Source organism: Aquarana catesbeiana, linkage group LG01, assembly GCF_042186555.1.
Source record: "Aquarana catesbeiana isolate 2022-GZ linkage group LG01, ASM4218655v1, whole genome shotgun sequence".
Classification (NCBI taxonomy): Eukaryota; Metazoa; Chordata; class Amphibia; order Anura; family Ranidae; genus Aquarana; species Aquarana catesbeiana.
Window position 1 is genome coordinate 398,370,005 of NC_133324.1, and position 15,331 is coordinate 398,385,335.

At 45.6% G+C, this 15,331-nt stretch overlaps 1 protein-coding gene across 1 annotated transcript in view; it reads left to right on the forward strand.

The window, feature by feature from the left end:
* The window catches only part of LOC141122230 (cytochrome P450 2A9-like), a 50,342-nt gene extending 44,784 nt beyond the window's left edge, over positions 1-5,558 (forward strand). Inside the window, 1 exon segment of the mRNA XM_073611962.1 lies at positions 5,446-5,558. Coding sequence (XP_073468063.1) covers positions 5,446-5,558 — 113 coding nt within the window.
* The last annotated feature ends 9,773 nt before the right edge of the window (positions 5,559-15,331 follow it).

The following is a 15,331-nucleotide window of genomic DNA, read 5'->3' on the forward strand; positions in this document are numbered from 1 at the left end:
CAGGGGCTGAAAAATTGTGCCTTAGGCACTGGTGGTGGCGCCCAGAACCAAAAATGTTCTTACAAGCTATCAGCGTGATGATTGAGGAGGAAGAGGATAATTACTCAGGGATAGTCACTCAGCATCAGCATAGGCAGTCTTTGAAGGGATCTGAGATTTAAAAAAAAATTATTCGGTTACATCAGCATCAGGTGCTTGGTAGCTGGTGGTGATCCAAGACTCATTCATTTTTATGAAGGTCAGCCGATCGACCGAGTCGGTGGACAGACGCACCCTGTGATCGGTTACCATGCCTCCAGCAGCACTGAATGTGCGTTCCGAAAGAACGCTGGATGCAGGACAGGCCAGTAGCTCAATTGCATACTGTGAAAGCTCTGGCCAGTGATCCATCCTCAAGACCCAGTAACCCAGAGGATTTTCGGTGGGAAAGGTGTCCAAGTCTGATCTTGCCCCTAGGTATTCCTGCACCATGTAAAACAGACGCTGGCGATGGTTGCTGGAACCGATCATACCTTGGGGCTGCGGACCAAAAAATTGTCTGAACGCATCGGTCAGACAGCCACCTTCTCCACCGCTCCTTCTTTGACTGACCGAAGCCTCAGCAACACGTTGTCCAGAAACAGGAGTTTGTAACCTCCCAGTCTCTGGGAACGCATTGCACAGACCTTTCTGCAAGGCCTCCTGAAGATGTTTCATCCTCTGCTCCCTCTGCGATGGCAAGATAAGGTCCGCAACCTTACCCTTGTAACGTGGATCAAGGAGGGTTGCCAGCCAGTATTGGTCCTTCTCCTTGATACCACGAATACGAGGATCCTTACGCAGGCTTTGCAGGATCAGGGAGGCCATGCAGCGTAGGTTTGCTGAGGCATTCGGTCCGGAGTCCTCTGGGTCACTAAGAACGACATGGTCCGCAGCCACCTCCTCCCAGCCACGTACAAGTCCATGTGTTTCTTGGGACTGATCCCTTAAAGACTGCTGCTGATGCTGAGTGCCAGGCTCCACCTCCATACTGACACAATCTTCCTCCTCCTCCTCCTCCTCTTCCTCCTCGTCCTCTTCCTGTGTGATCGGCGGGCACGCAGGAACACTGTCTGGATAAAGGGGGCCTTGAGAGCTAAGGAAGTCCTCCTCTTCCTGCCTCTGTTCTGCCTCAAGTGCCCTGTCCATTATTCCACGCAGCGTGTGCTCCAACAGGTGGACAAGGGGGACAGTGTCACTGATGCATGCACTGTCACTGCTCACCATCCTCGTGGCCTCCTCGAATGGTGACAGGACAGTGCATGCATCCCTGATCATGGCCCACTGGCGTGGGGAAAAAAAACCAAGCTCCCCTGACCCTGTCCTGGTGCCATAGTCGCACAGGTACTCATTGATGGCCCTCTGTTGCATGTGCAGCCGAGGCAGCATGGCCAACGTTGAATTCCACCTGGTGGGCATGTCACAGATTAGGCGGTTCTTGGGCAGGTTAAACTCCTTTTGGAGGTCCGTCAGCCGAGCACTGGCATTATATGACCGGCGGAAATGCACACAGACTTTCCTGGCCTGCCTCAGGACATCCTGTAAGCCCGGGTACCTGCCCAAGAACCGCTGCACCACCAAGTTAAGGACGTGAGCCAAACAGGGCACATGGGTCATTTGTCCCTGTCGGAGGGCAGAGAGGAGGTTGGTGCCATTGTCGCAAACCACCATTCCTGCCTTAAGTTGGCGTGGCGTCAACCACCTCTGAACCTGCCCCTGCAGAGCTGACAGAACCTCTGCCCCAGTGTGGCTCCTGTCCCCCAAGCACACCAGCTCAAGCACCGCATGGCATCTTTTGGCCTGCGTACTTGCGTAGCCCCTTGAACGCCTACGGAGCACCGCTGGTTCCGAGGAAGAGGCCATGGAGGAAGAAGAAGAGGAGGGGGTGGAGGAGAGAGGTGTGTCACAATCAGCATTTTGGAGGCGTGGTGGCGGAACAACCTCCAACACTACTGCACTTTGTCCTGCATCCTTCCCAGCTGCCAGCAGAGTCACCCAATGCGCCGTGAAACTTAGGTAACGTCCCTGTCCATGCCTGCTGGACCATGAGTCAGCGGTAATATGCACCTTACCGCTGACCGCCCTGTCCAGCGAGGCATGGACATTGCCTTCCACATGCCGGTAGAGAGCCGGAATCGCCTTCCGTGAGAAAAAGTGGCGTTTGGGTACCTGCCACTGAGGAACCGCACATTCCACAAACTCACGGAAGGGGGCAGAGTCTACCAACTGAAAAGGCAGCAGTTGAAGTGCTAGCAATTTTGCCAAGCTAGCATTCAACCGCTGGGCATGTGGATGGCTGGGAGCAAACTTCTTTCGGCGGTGCAGCAGCTGGGGCAGGGAAATTTGCCTGGTACAATCTGACGTCGGTGTACCAAAAGCAGATTGCCCACAAGTACTTGGCTGTGACACACCTAATTCTACACCTTCATTCCTCTCACTGCAGGTCTCAGAGAGGACTGAAGGTCTAGTGGGGTTGGAAATCTCAGCTGATGAGGAGCAAGGAGAGATCCTCTTTGTTCTTTGGTGTGGGTCTTTTAGATATGCTTGCCAACGAACTGCATGGCAGGTCAACATATGTCTGGTCAAGCATGTGGTACCCAAGCGGGAGATGTTTTGGCCACGCGAGATACGCTTGAGACATATGTTGCAAATAGCAGCGGTGCGATCTGATGCACTCGTCTCAAAAAAGGCCCACACCAAAGAACTTTTTGAATAACGCGCAGAGACTGCAGCGCCCTGCACATGTGGAGCTTTGGGGTGTGATGCAGTCAATGTGCTGCCCTTAGGCTGGCCCCTGGAGGGCATCCGGCCTCGTTGGTGATGTGCCGCCGCCTCCTCCTCCTCCTCCTCTCTCCTATCAGGCACCCACGTTGAGTCAGTGACCTCATCATCCCCTCCCTCCTCATCACTGGAGCAAACCTGGCAGTATGCTGTAGCAGGGGGAGCATGACTGCCAGATTGCTGTCCTTCTTGGGCACCCCCTCTGTCCGTGCTCATGTTACTGCCTTCATCGAGCTCAGTATCGTCATCAGAGCCTTCCAAACGCTGGGCATCCTCCTGGAGCATGTACCCAACACTGTGGTCAAACAGTTCGAGGGAATCCTCATGAGGACATGGTGGAGCTAGGGAAGGAGTCACTGATGACATTGAGCTGAGGGAAGAGGCCGCTGCTTTGCCAGACAAAGCACCCTGGGCATGGGTGAGAGAGGATGAGGAGGATGAGGACGGCTTGGTCATCCACTCGACCAAGTCTTCCGCATGTTGCGGCTCAACACGGCCAGCTGCCGAAAAAAAGGCCAAGCGTGTCCCATGGCCACGTGCTGATGAGGATGCACCGTCTCCACGACCAGCACTAGACACAGAGCCTGCTTGCCCTCTCTTATTGGCTTGTGACTGTCTGCCTCTCCTTCTTGGCCTTCCAGACATACTAATGGCCTGTAGCTGCACTAAGCTGGGATAGAACACCTGTAATTTTCTTCAGGTAGCTTTATATACTGTAACCAGACAAGCCTGCCTGTCAGTAGGAAGATAACAGGAACGGATCTAGCTGAACACTGTGAGCAGGACGCACTGTACTAAATGTAAATAGTCTAGCTGCCTGACCGTGGTACTAATAGGATCAAATAGAACACCTGTAATTTTCTTCAGGTAGCTTTATATACTGTAACCAGACAAGCCTGCCTGTCAGTAGGAAGATAACAGGAACGGATCTAGCTGTACACTGTGAGCAGGACGCACTGTACTAAATGTAAATAGTCTAGCTGCCTGACCGTGGTACTAATAGGATCAAATAGAACACCTGTAATTTTCTTCAGGTAGCTTTATATACTGTAACCAGACAAGCCTGCCTGTCAGTAGGAAGATAACAGGAACGGATCTAGCTGAACACTGTGAGCAGGACGCACTGTACTAAATGTAAATAGTCTAGAAGATAACAGGAACGGATCTAGCTGAACACTGTGAGCAGGACGCACTGCACTAAATGTAAATAGTCTAGTTGATAACAGGAACGGATCTAGCTGAACACTGTGAGCAGGACGCACTGCACTAAATGTAAATAGTCTAGAAGATAACAGGAACGGATCTAGCTGAACACTGTGAGCAGGACGCACTGCACTAAATGTAAATAGTCTAGAAGATAACAGGAACGGATCTAGCTGAACACTGTGAGCAGGACGCACTGCACTAAATGTAAATAGCAGGAACGGATCTAGCTTAACACTGTGAGCAGGACGCACTGCACTAAATGTAAATAGCAGGAACGGATCTAGCTGAACACTGTGAGCAGGACGCACTGCACTAAATGTAAATAGTCTAGAAGATAACAGGAACGGATCTAGCTGAACACTGTGAGCAGGACGCACTGCACTAAAATGTAAATAGCAGGAACGGATCTAGCTGAACACTGTGAGCAGGACGCACTGCACTAAATGTAAATAGCAGGAACGGATCTAGCTGAACACTGTGAGCAGGACGCACTGCACTAAATGTAAATAGCAGGAACGGATCTAGCTGAACACTGTGAGCAGGACGCACTGCACTAAATGTAAATAACAGGAACGGATCTAGCTGAACACTGTGAGCAGGACGCACTGCACTAAATGTAAATAGCAGGAACGGATCTAGCTGAACACTGTGAGCAGGACGCACTGCACTAAATGTAAATAGCAGGAACGGATCTAGCTGAACACTGTGAGCAGGACGCACTGCACTAAATGTAAATTGCAGGAACGGATCTAGCTGAACACTGTGAGCAGGACGCACTGCACTAAATGTAAATAGTCTAGAAGATAACAGGAACGGATCTAGCTGAACACTGAGCTGGACGCACTGCACTAAATGTAAATAGCAGGAACGGATCTAGCTGAACACTGTGAGCAGGACGCACTGCATTAAATGTAAATAGTCTAGATAGAAGATAACAGGAACGGATCTAGCTAAACTGAATACAGTGTATATATATATATGCAACACCTGGGATGCATATATATACACAATACACTGTAAGTGCAGCTAACTGACTGACTGTTCTGCCTAATCTATCTAACTCAAATCAAATGACACTGTCTCTCTCTCTATCTCTCAGCACACCGGAACACACACTACACAGGGCCGCCGTGCAGGCGGCCTTATATAGTGTGGGGTGTGTACTAAATCCCCTGAGCCATAATTGGCCAAAGCCACCCTGGCTTTGGCCAATTACAGCTCTCTCTACTGACGGAGCTGTGATTGGCCAAGCATGCGGGTCATAGTGCATGCTTGGCCAATCATCAGCCAGCAATGCACTGCGATGCCGCAGTGAATTATGGGCCGTGACGCGCCACATGAATTTAGCGCGAACGGCCCATATCGTTCGCAATTCGGCGAACGGGCGAACAGCCGATGTTCGAGTCGAACATGGGTTCGACTCGAACACGAAGCTCATCCCTATCATGCAATCATTTAGATTTCATCTCCCAGAAGGTGTAACGGAGGTCAACACAAAATACATCTACAACCTTACTCTAGAGCAGTGGTTCTCAACCCCCCTAGTGCCGTGACCCATTGATAAAATTTCGTGTCGTGGAGACCCCCAACCGTAAAATTATTTTCATAGCATGGTTTGTCAGCACCCAAGGCAAGACAAGTAATTTGCGCCCCTAACCCACGGATATTTAGTGCTCCCTTAGTTCCTTCCACTCATACAATATTAAAACCCCTTATGGTACATTATAGGATGTACCACTCTTTCTCTTTGTTCTCCTTTCTTTCCCTTTTATCTCTCTCTATCCTAATTTCTTGTTTTTTTCCCCCCATCCCTCTTTCTAGCCATCTTTCTTGTTCTTTCGCTTATTCTTTCTCTCCCTTTTTCTTTGTTCCTCTCCCTCTTTTCCTCTCCCTTCCACGTATTCTATATTTTTATTCCTTCTCTTACTCCTTGGTGGGGGGGGGGATAAGATGAGTGACAATGTTGGCGGGGAGTTCTGCTCAGCCAACTTAGGTGCTCTTAATCAAGGTCATCTGCTGATCTGAGAACTGTAGTGGGGACTTTTAATGGCAACTATAATCACAGGTAGTTTTACTCACTGTGTCTCCGACTTTGTGGTGTCTCGTAGCAGTGACACCTATGCCGAAATCAGGAGATAGGGTCTCCTCTAGCCCCTCCCACTTCACATTCCTCACCAGTCAGCTGACCTCTAGTCTCTGCCCCCCAGTCATGCCGTGAACTGAATGGGCAGCTGCGAAGAGGCTGAGTGGCCGGCTGTGGGCTCCAGGGACAGCCCTGCTGGGTGGCCACAAAAAGGCTGGGAAAGCGGTGCGGGCTTCAGAAACAGCCAAGGATTTGGTGACCCCTGGCAAATCATCATTTGACCCCCAGGTTGAGAACCACTGCTCTAGAGCCTCACCCTTACAAGATCTGTGCTGTGCCATGTTAGCTTGATGAACCTGTTATACTCTGTATTGTTTACCCAATAACAAGATCAATTTACAATTCTATTTTAAGTTCATGTAATTGTTTTAATTTTTTTATAAATTAATGTTACTATATAAATGTACATTTTTTCTCAAGAATACAATTGTTGCCAATGATTTTCCCAGTAAATGCAAGGTAGTATAAATGCAGTCAGAACAGTTTCTGTATTATAATTATATTATACATAGTGTTATGTACTCCAGTACTATTTTCCCTCACCTGTTACAATGTATTTTAAGGGGATATCTGTCCAACAGGGTAAAGCATCTCAAGCACAGTGTGCAAGAGCAACTGTGCTTAGAGTTAGTTAGCATCTAGTAGGTTCAGAGCGATGACCCTTCTTCCAGTTCTGTTGTGCAAGAGATCACAGGATGCTGATCTCAAAACAAAGTCAGGTACAAATAATCCTTACCTGTTAAAATACATTTAATGATTAGGTAGCATTTGCCTATGTCCATTACAGGTTTGCATTTTTTTTTTTTAAATCGGACCAATTGTTTCTCCCCAGACAGTCTTATCAGTGATCATTTTGTACTAGAAATGTTACTATATGTATGTAGCAACCAGTCTTTATGCAGCCCTGCGTGGTTTAATTTCATAAGCATGATCCAGTCAGCCCAAGTTGACTTTATGACACAACCGTAGGTGGCATGTCCATAATGTCCTGGGCCCACAAGAATTGGGCTGAATGCAGCTGGTGAATATCTTTTTGGTGTGGGGGGGGGGGGGGGTCTAAACAGCACACTCCCTCCCCTGGGCCGCCAGTGGAGATGCACTAACATACTCCCCCACCACCACCCGCTGGCCTTACCTTAGATGTGGGCGGTGAGTTCGGGGAAAGCTGCTCTGGTTTCCTCTAGTGGAGCAGCTTTCGCGGTATCTCCTCTCTCCTCCTCCCAGCGCTAGGCATCCAATAGGATCGCCAAACGTTTTGGCCAATCAAGAAACAAGTTTCATACCAGCTTCGCGATTTGCCAGGAGGATCAGTGTTGCAACAGCAAAGTTTCCTGGGTGGAGTCCAGACACAATGCTCTGCTCCCCGCGTCCACCCCATTTTGAAGCCTATTACAGCCTATGGCTCTAATCAGCCGCTGTAATTCTTATGCCCGGTGACATGAATGGGGATTGGCAGTGGATAGATTCATGCTATGCATGAATCTATCCATTATGCATATGGGGGGGGGGGGGGGGGGTGGTAGTGCCCGGGCACCCCTAATGAACGGGCCATCCCTGGTTGACTAGTAGTGCAGGTGCTTTTTATTTTGCGGAATAAAAACCCAAGATAGATTTTTACTAGAAAGACATATCTGCATATACAGCTTTAAGTTACTGTTCTGCTCTTACATTCTAATCACTGAAAGCACGATCACTACAACTGTTCCAGTTGTGGTAAGATATCTTAACTTACTGTCTCAGTAGCTTGGCAGACCATGACTCGATCCAAAATACATCATCATGCGGATAGTAGAAAGCTCCAAAATTTGTGCAGATCATATCAGATTAGTCACAATAGCATGTCTAGCTCCAGGAGAATCAATTCGATATTCCAGTCGCACACGTTCCCGGACAAATGGCAATAGAACAGGAGAATACCGTACATGCAATGAATAAAAACTAAAGCATGAAGAAGGGTGGGACTAACTATGTAGAGCACCCACTAACATGGCATTCACACTTGGAGGGAAAAAAAAAATAAAAAAAAATAAAAAAAAAAAGGAAGAGCGGATACAAGTTGCCAAATGTTCAATATAGTCAATGGTTCCCCACTGTAACCAAAAATAAAAAGTTTTAGCTGAAGGTACGATGATCACATTATGAAAATAGTGAGGCTTGCCTGTTCGCAAACACACCAGCACTCTCACAGAATCATTATTGGTCACTAGGGATGAGCCGAACACCCCCTGGTTCGGTTCACTTCAGAACATGTCAACTGGCAAAAAATGAGTGCGAACAACGTTAAAGGCTATGGGACACGAACATGAAAAATCAAAAGTGCTGATTTTTAAAGGTTTATATGCAAGTTATTGCTATAAAAAGTGTATGGGGACCTGGGTCCTACCCCAGGAGACATGTATGGAAACCAAAAAAAGTTTTAAAGACGTCCGTTTTTTTCAGGAGCAGTGATTTTAATAATGCTTAAAGTGAAACAATAAAAATGAAATATTCCTTTAACCGGTTACCGACCGGCGCACGCTGATGTACGTCGGCAGATTGGCACGGCTGGGCAAATTGACTTACAGGTATGTCCATTTGAATTCCCCGCCGTGCCATTGCTTGTGCGCCGGCCGGGAGCTCCGTGAGTCGGGTCGCGAGTCCCGCAGACTCGATCGCCTCACGGAGAGGACGAACGGTGAGATGCTGATGTAAACAGCATCTCCCCGTTCTGCCAAGTGACAAGTGTCACTGATCACAGCTCCCTGTCATCGGGAGCAGTGATCAGAGTAATGACACTGCTAGCCCATCCCCCTACAGTTAGTAATCACTCCCCTAGGACACACTTAACCCCTCCACGCCCCCTAGTGGTTAACCCCTTCACTGCCAGTGTCATTTACACAGTAATCAGTGCATTTTTAATCGCACTGATAGCTATATAAATGACAATGGTCCCAAAAATGTGTCAAAAATGTCCAACATGTCCGCCATAATGTCGCAGTCACAATAAAAATCGCTAATCGCCACCATTACTAGTAAAAAAAAAATTAAGAATGCCATAAAACTATCCCCTATTTAGTAAACGCTATAACTTTTGCGCAAACCAATCAATAAACGCTTATTGCGATTTTTTTTTACCAAAAATATGTAGAAGAATACGATCGGCCTAAACTGAGGAAAAAACATTTTTTTATATATTTTGGGGGGATATTATAGTAAAATGTAAAAAAATACTGCATTTTCAAAATTGTCACTCTTATTTTGTTTATAGGGCAAAAAAAAAAAAAAAACATATCGCAGAGGCGATCAAATACCACCAAAAGAAAGCTCTATTTGTGGGAAAAAAAAAAAAAAAAAAGCACGTCAATTTTGTTTGGGAGCCACGTCGCATGACCGCGCAATTGTCAGCTAAAGCGACGCAGTGCTGAATCACAAAAAATGCTCTGGTCAGGAAGGGGGTAAAATCTTCCAGGGCTGAAGCGGTTAAATATGTCTGGGGGGGGGGGGGGGGTGTCCTTAGTATGCCTGTAAAATAGCACATCTTTCCTGTATTTAGAACAATACCACAGCAAAATGACATATCAAACAGAAAAAAGTAATTTAAAACTGCTCGCAGCTGTAATGAATTGTTGGCTCCTGGTAATATAGCTTAAAAAAAAAAAAAAAAAAAAAAAAAAAAAAGGAGTAGCCCCCCCCCCCAATCCATACCAGACCTTTATCTGAGCACGCAACCTGACAGGCCGCAGAAAAAGGGGGGGCGCCCCTCCTGACCAGGCCACAGGCCCTCAACATGAGAAGGATGCTTTAGGGTCCCCCCCAAAGCACCTTGTCCACATATTGATGGGGACAAGGGCCTCATCCCCACAACCTTTGACCGGTGGTTGTGGGGGTCTGCGAGCGGGTGGGGCTTATTGGAATCTGGAAGCCCCCTTTAATAAGGGGACCCCCAGATCCCAGGCCCTCCCCTATGTGAATGAGTATTCGGTACGTGGTACTCCTACACATTTACCAAAAAATTAATATGATATAGATAGATGGATAGATACAACCCCTGGCAAAAATTATGGAATCACCAGTCCCTGAGGATGTTCCTTCAGTTGTTTATTGTTGTAGAAAAAAAAGCAGATCACAGACATGGCCAAAAACTAAAGGCATTTCAAATGGCAACTTTCTGGCTTTAAGAAACACTAAAAGAAATCAAGAAAAATAATTGTGGTGGCCAGTAACAGTTAGATTTATAGAACACGCACAGGGAATTATGGAATCACTCAATTCTGAGGAAAAAAATTATGGAATCACCCTGTAAATTTTCATTACAAACATTAACACCTGCATCAGATTAAATCTGCTTATTAGTATGTAGGTAAAGAGGGTAAATCATCATGCAGTGTTGCACAAGATGTTGGTTGTTCACAGTCGGTTGTGTCTAAAACATGGACCAAATACAAACAACATGGGAAGGTGGTTAAAGGCAAGCATACTGGTAGACCAAGAAGACATCAAAGCGTCAAGACAGAAAACAAAGCAATATGCCTTGAAAACAGAAAATGTACAACAAAACAAATGAGGAACAAAATGGGAGGAAACTGGAGTCAACATCTGTGACCGAACTGTAAGAAACTGCCTAAAGGAAATGGGATTTACATACAGAGAAACTAAAAGAAAGCCATCTCTAACACCTAAACACAAAAAAACAAGGTTAAAATGGGCTAAGGAAAGGCAATCGTGGACTGTGGATGATTGGATGAAAGTCATATTCAGTGATGAATCTCGAATCTGCATTGGGCAAGGTGATGATGCTGGAACTTTTGTTTGGTGCCGTTCCAATGAGATTTGTGCAGACGACTGTCTGAAGAAAACATGCAAATTTCCACAGTCAATTATCATATGGGGCTGCATGTCAGGTAAAGGCACTGGGGAGATGGCTGTCATTAAATCTTCAAGAAATGCACAGGTTTACATTGAAATTTTGGACACTTTTCTTATCCCATCTATTGAAAGGATGTTTGGGGATGATAAAATCAATTATCAAGATGATAATGCATCTTGCCATAGAGCAAAAACTGAAAAAATTCCTTGAAGAAAGACACATAAGGTCAATGTCATGGCCTGCAAACAGTCCGGATCTCAATCCAATTGAAAATCTGTGGTGGAAGTTAAAGAAAATGGTCCATCACAAGGCTCCAACCTGCAAAGATGATTTGGCAACAGCAATCAGAGAAGGCTGGAGCCAGATTGATGAAGAGTACTGTTTATCACTCATTAAGTCAATGCCTCAGAGACTGCAAGCAGTTATAAAAGCCAGAGGTGATGCAACAAAGTACTAGTGATGTGTTGGAGTGTTATTTTGTTTGTTTGTTTTCCTCAGAGTTGAGTGATTCCAGAATTTATTCCCTGTGCTTGTTCTATACATCTAACTGTTACTGGCCACCACAATTATTTTTCTTGATTTCTTTTAGTGTTTCTTAAAGCCAGAAAGTTGCCATTTGAAATGCCTTTAGTTTTTGGCCATGTCTGTGATCTGCTTTTTTTCTACAACAATAAAATTGAAGGAACATCCTCAGGGACAACTCTGATATAGCTGAGGACAGGGCCACCCGGTGACGTAAACGGGTGGCCCGCCCCCTCTGATGACACGTCACGTCAGATAAAGGCGTCATTTTTACCATTTTGACACTTTTTGGTGAATGTGTAGGGGTACAATGTACCCAATACCCATTTACATGAGGGGGGCCTGGGATCTGGGGGTCCCCTTGTTAAAGGGGGCTTCCAGATTCTGACATGCCCGGTGGTTGTGCGGGTCTGCGGGCGGGGGGCAAGGGTTGTAGGGTTGAGATTCTTGTCCCCATCAACACGTGGACAAGGTGCTTTGGGGGGGACCCCAAAGATTCCTCCCGATGTTGAGGGCATGTGGCCTTGTACGGCTCAGGAGGGGGGTACTCTCATGCCCCCCCCCCTTTTTCTGCGGCCTGCCAGGTTGCGTGCTCGGATAAGGGTCTAGTATGGATTTTGGAGGGGACCCCTACGCCATTTTTTTTACATTCGGCACAGGGTTCCCCTTAATATCCATACCAGACCTGAAGGGTCTGGTGTGGATTTTGGGGGTATCCCCGCGCAATTTTTTTTTTTTTTTTTTAAATGTTGATGTGGGGTTTCCCTTAATATTCATACCAGACTCAAAGGGCCTGGTAATGGACTGGGGGGCAGGGGTTGAACCCATTCCATTTTTGTTCAATGATTTTTATCTATATTGCCAGGATCTGACAATACATTACAGCCGCACGCAGTTTTAAATGACTATTTTCAGAAATAAAAAACTGATAATTGGCATGTGCGTATGTATTCACCCCCTTTGTTATGAAGCCCATAAAAAGCTCTGGTGCAACCAATTACCTTCAGAAGTCACAATTAGTAAAATGATGTCCACCTGTGTGCAATCTAAATGTCACATGATCTGTCATTACATATACACACCTTTTTGACAGGCCCCAGAGACTGCAACACTTAAGCAAGAGGTACCACTAACCAAACACTGCCATGAAGACCAAGGAACTCTCCAAAAAAGTAAGGGACTCTGGTGGTTATTTACTAAAGGCAAATCCACTTCGCACTGCAAGTGACCTTGGAAGTAAAGTCGTTGTAGATCCGAGAGGGACATGCAAGGAAAATAAAAAACAGCATTTTAGCTTGCACACGATTGGATGATAAAATCAGCAGAGCTTCCAGTCATTTTAGATCTACCCCTTAGATTTAGAGCGACTGCACTTCCAAGTGCACTTTCAAGTGAGCACCATCAAATCTATCATAACCAAATGGAAAGAACATGGCACAACAGCAAACCTGCCAAGAGACGGCCGCACACCAAAACTCACGGACCGGGCAAGGAGGGCATTAATCAGAGAGGCAGCACAGGGACCCAAGGTAACCCTGGAGGAGCTGCAGAGTTCCACAGCAGAGACTGGAGTATCTGTACAATAAGCCGTACACTCCATAGGAGTTGGGCTTTATGGCAGAGTGGCAAGAAGAAAGCCATTACTTTCAGAAAAAAACAAAATGGCACGTTTTGAGTTTGCAAAAAGGCATGTGGGAGACTCCCAAAATGTATGGAGGAAGGTGCTCTGGTCTGATGAGCCTAAAATTGAACTTTTTGGCCAAAGAAAACACTATGTCTGGTGCAAACCCAACACATCACCCAAAGAACACCATCCCCACAGTGAGACATGGTGGTGGCAGCATCATGCTGTGGGGATGTTTTTCAGCAGTCGGGACTGGGAACTGGTCAGGGTTGAGGGAAAGATGGATGGTGCTAAATACAGGGATATTCTTGAGCAAAACCTGTACCACTCTGGATGTGATTTGAGGCTAGGACAGAGGCTCACTTTCCAGCAGGACAAGGACCCCAAACACACTGCTAAAGTAACACCTGAGTGGTTTAAGCAAATGTGTTGGAATGGCCTAGTCAAAGCCCAGACCTCAATCCAATAAAAAATCTGTGGTCAAATGGTGGCTCTACAAAGTATTGACTTTAGTGGTGAATAGTTATGCACATTGACTTTGTCATTTTGTTTTTTTTTTTTTTTTTTTATTGTGAAGCAAACACACACACACACACACACACACACCTTCAAGGTTGTGGGCATGTTCTGTAAATTAAATGATGCAAATCCTCAAACAATCCATGTTAATTCCATGTTTTGGCACCGCATGCAGCAAAATAGCTTCTTTTTACAGCACCGCTGTGCGGTCACATGACCTCCTGGCATGCTCCCTCCCCAATCTGAGGACTAAAGTAGGAGGGGCTGAGATTTCTGAGATTCCCCTCTGACATCAGTCGGGAGGAGAGGGGCACACATTGGCACTCTAAAATCAGGTATTTTGCTGAATAAAAAAACGACACTGCACAATATATCTTGCTGTAATAGAGGGGATTCCAGAATTTGATTTTACATCCACAGCAGAATAGGGGTGGAATGGGAGGGATGGGGAAATGGCACACACACACACACACACAGACTCCTGAGCTGACAGGCAGGCAGGGAGGGGGAGAGGGAAAGACTGTAGGATGAAGAAGGCATGTAAACTGACCACAGTATCATGGATCGGCAGCCATGGTTACCGTGGTCTGCACACTAGGGGACACAGGAACAGGCAGGATCAACCAGGTATTTTACAGCATAGAGAGGGACAAATGGCACTGCACAAGCACTATGCTGTATATCCTGTTTTAAAGGAACAGGGTTTTTTTTTCTCTTCGGGTTACAACCATTTTAAAATATATATATATATATATATATATATATATATATATATATATATATATATATATATATATATATATATATATATATATATATATATATTTTTTTTTTTTGTTTGTTTAGATACACTATAAATTCTTAGGCAATAGTAAATTGTGAGGTCAAAATAATTAGGACAAGCATTTACATCAAAGGCCTGAAGCTTTATTTTGATTAATATTTTGAATTTCTCTTTTCATTTTTTTAAAGGTCGGTAACTATATACAAACATGGAAATACTGTAAAAGCACAAGACATACAAATAAAATATAAAGCAAATCAGGAAAATAATTTTTAACAAATCAGCCTGGGACTTTGCTACATAGATGGATTTTAGGACCATTTAATGAAAACTAATCTTCTAGTAAACTTAGCAGTGCAATTATTCAGTAGGAAAAATCATAGACTTGGGTTCAACTACCCAAAGTCGGTCATTCTGAAGATGTTCTCATGCACGGCTTTGATAAAACACAGGGGCAAAGTGGATTATATATAAAGACAATACAGTCAGACATTTTAAAGGCTATGGAGAGCTGTGGCTGCTCTGTCTGGTGCAGCTTTTTTCAGTACAGCCTCACATGCATGGTGTCTGTCACTCTCAGACTAAGGTGACATTTCCTTCATTTGTCTAATAAGTAGGAAAAGGCGGCAGATTGGCTCCTATGGGTAGGAATGGTAACACCGGTGAACTAATGGTTACTGACTAAGGGAACCTCAGAATAGAAGCTTATATCCATATGACCTGCATAACAGCGATCCAATTCATTTATTATATTAAAGAACACATGTATCAAAACTTTTGGTAGCAAAGCAGATTTAGGATGGCGCAGTAAACTTTTATATAATAAATTAATTCCCTCCCATAACACTGCTGTGCATTAATCATATGGCCACCATGGTCAACGGTCCT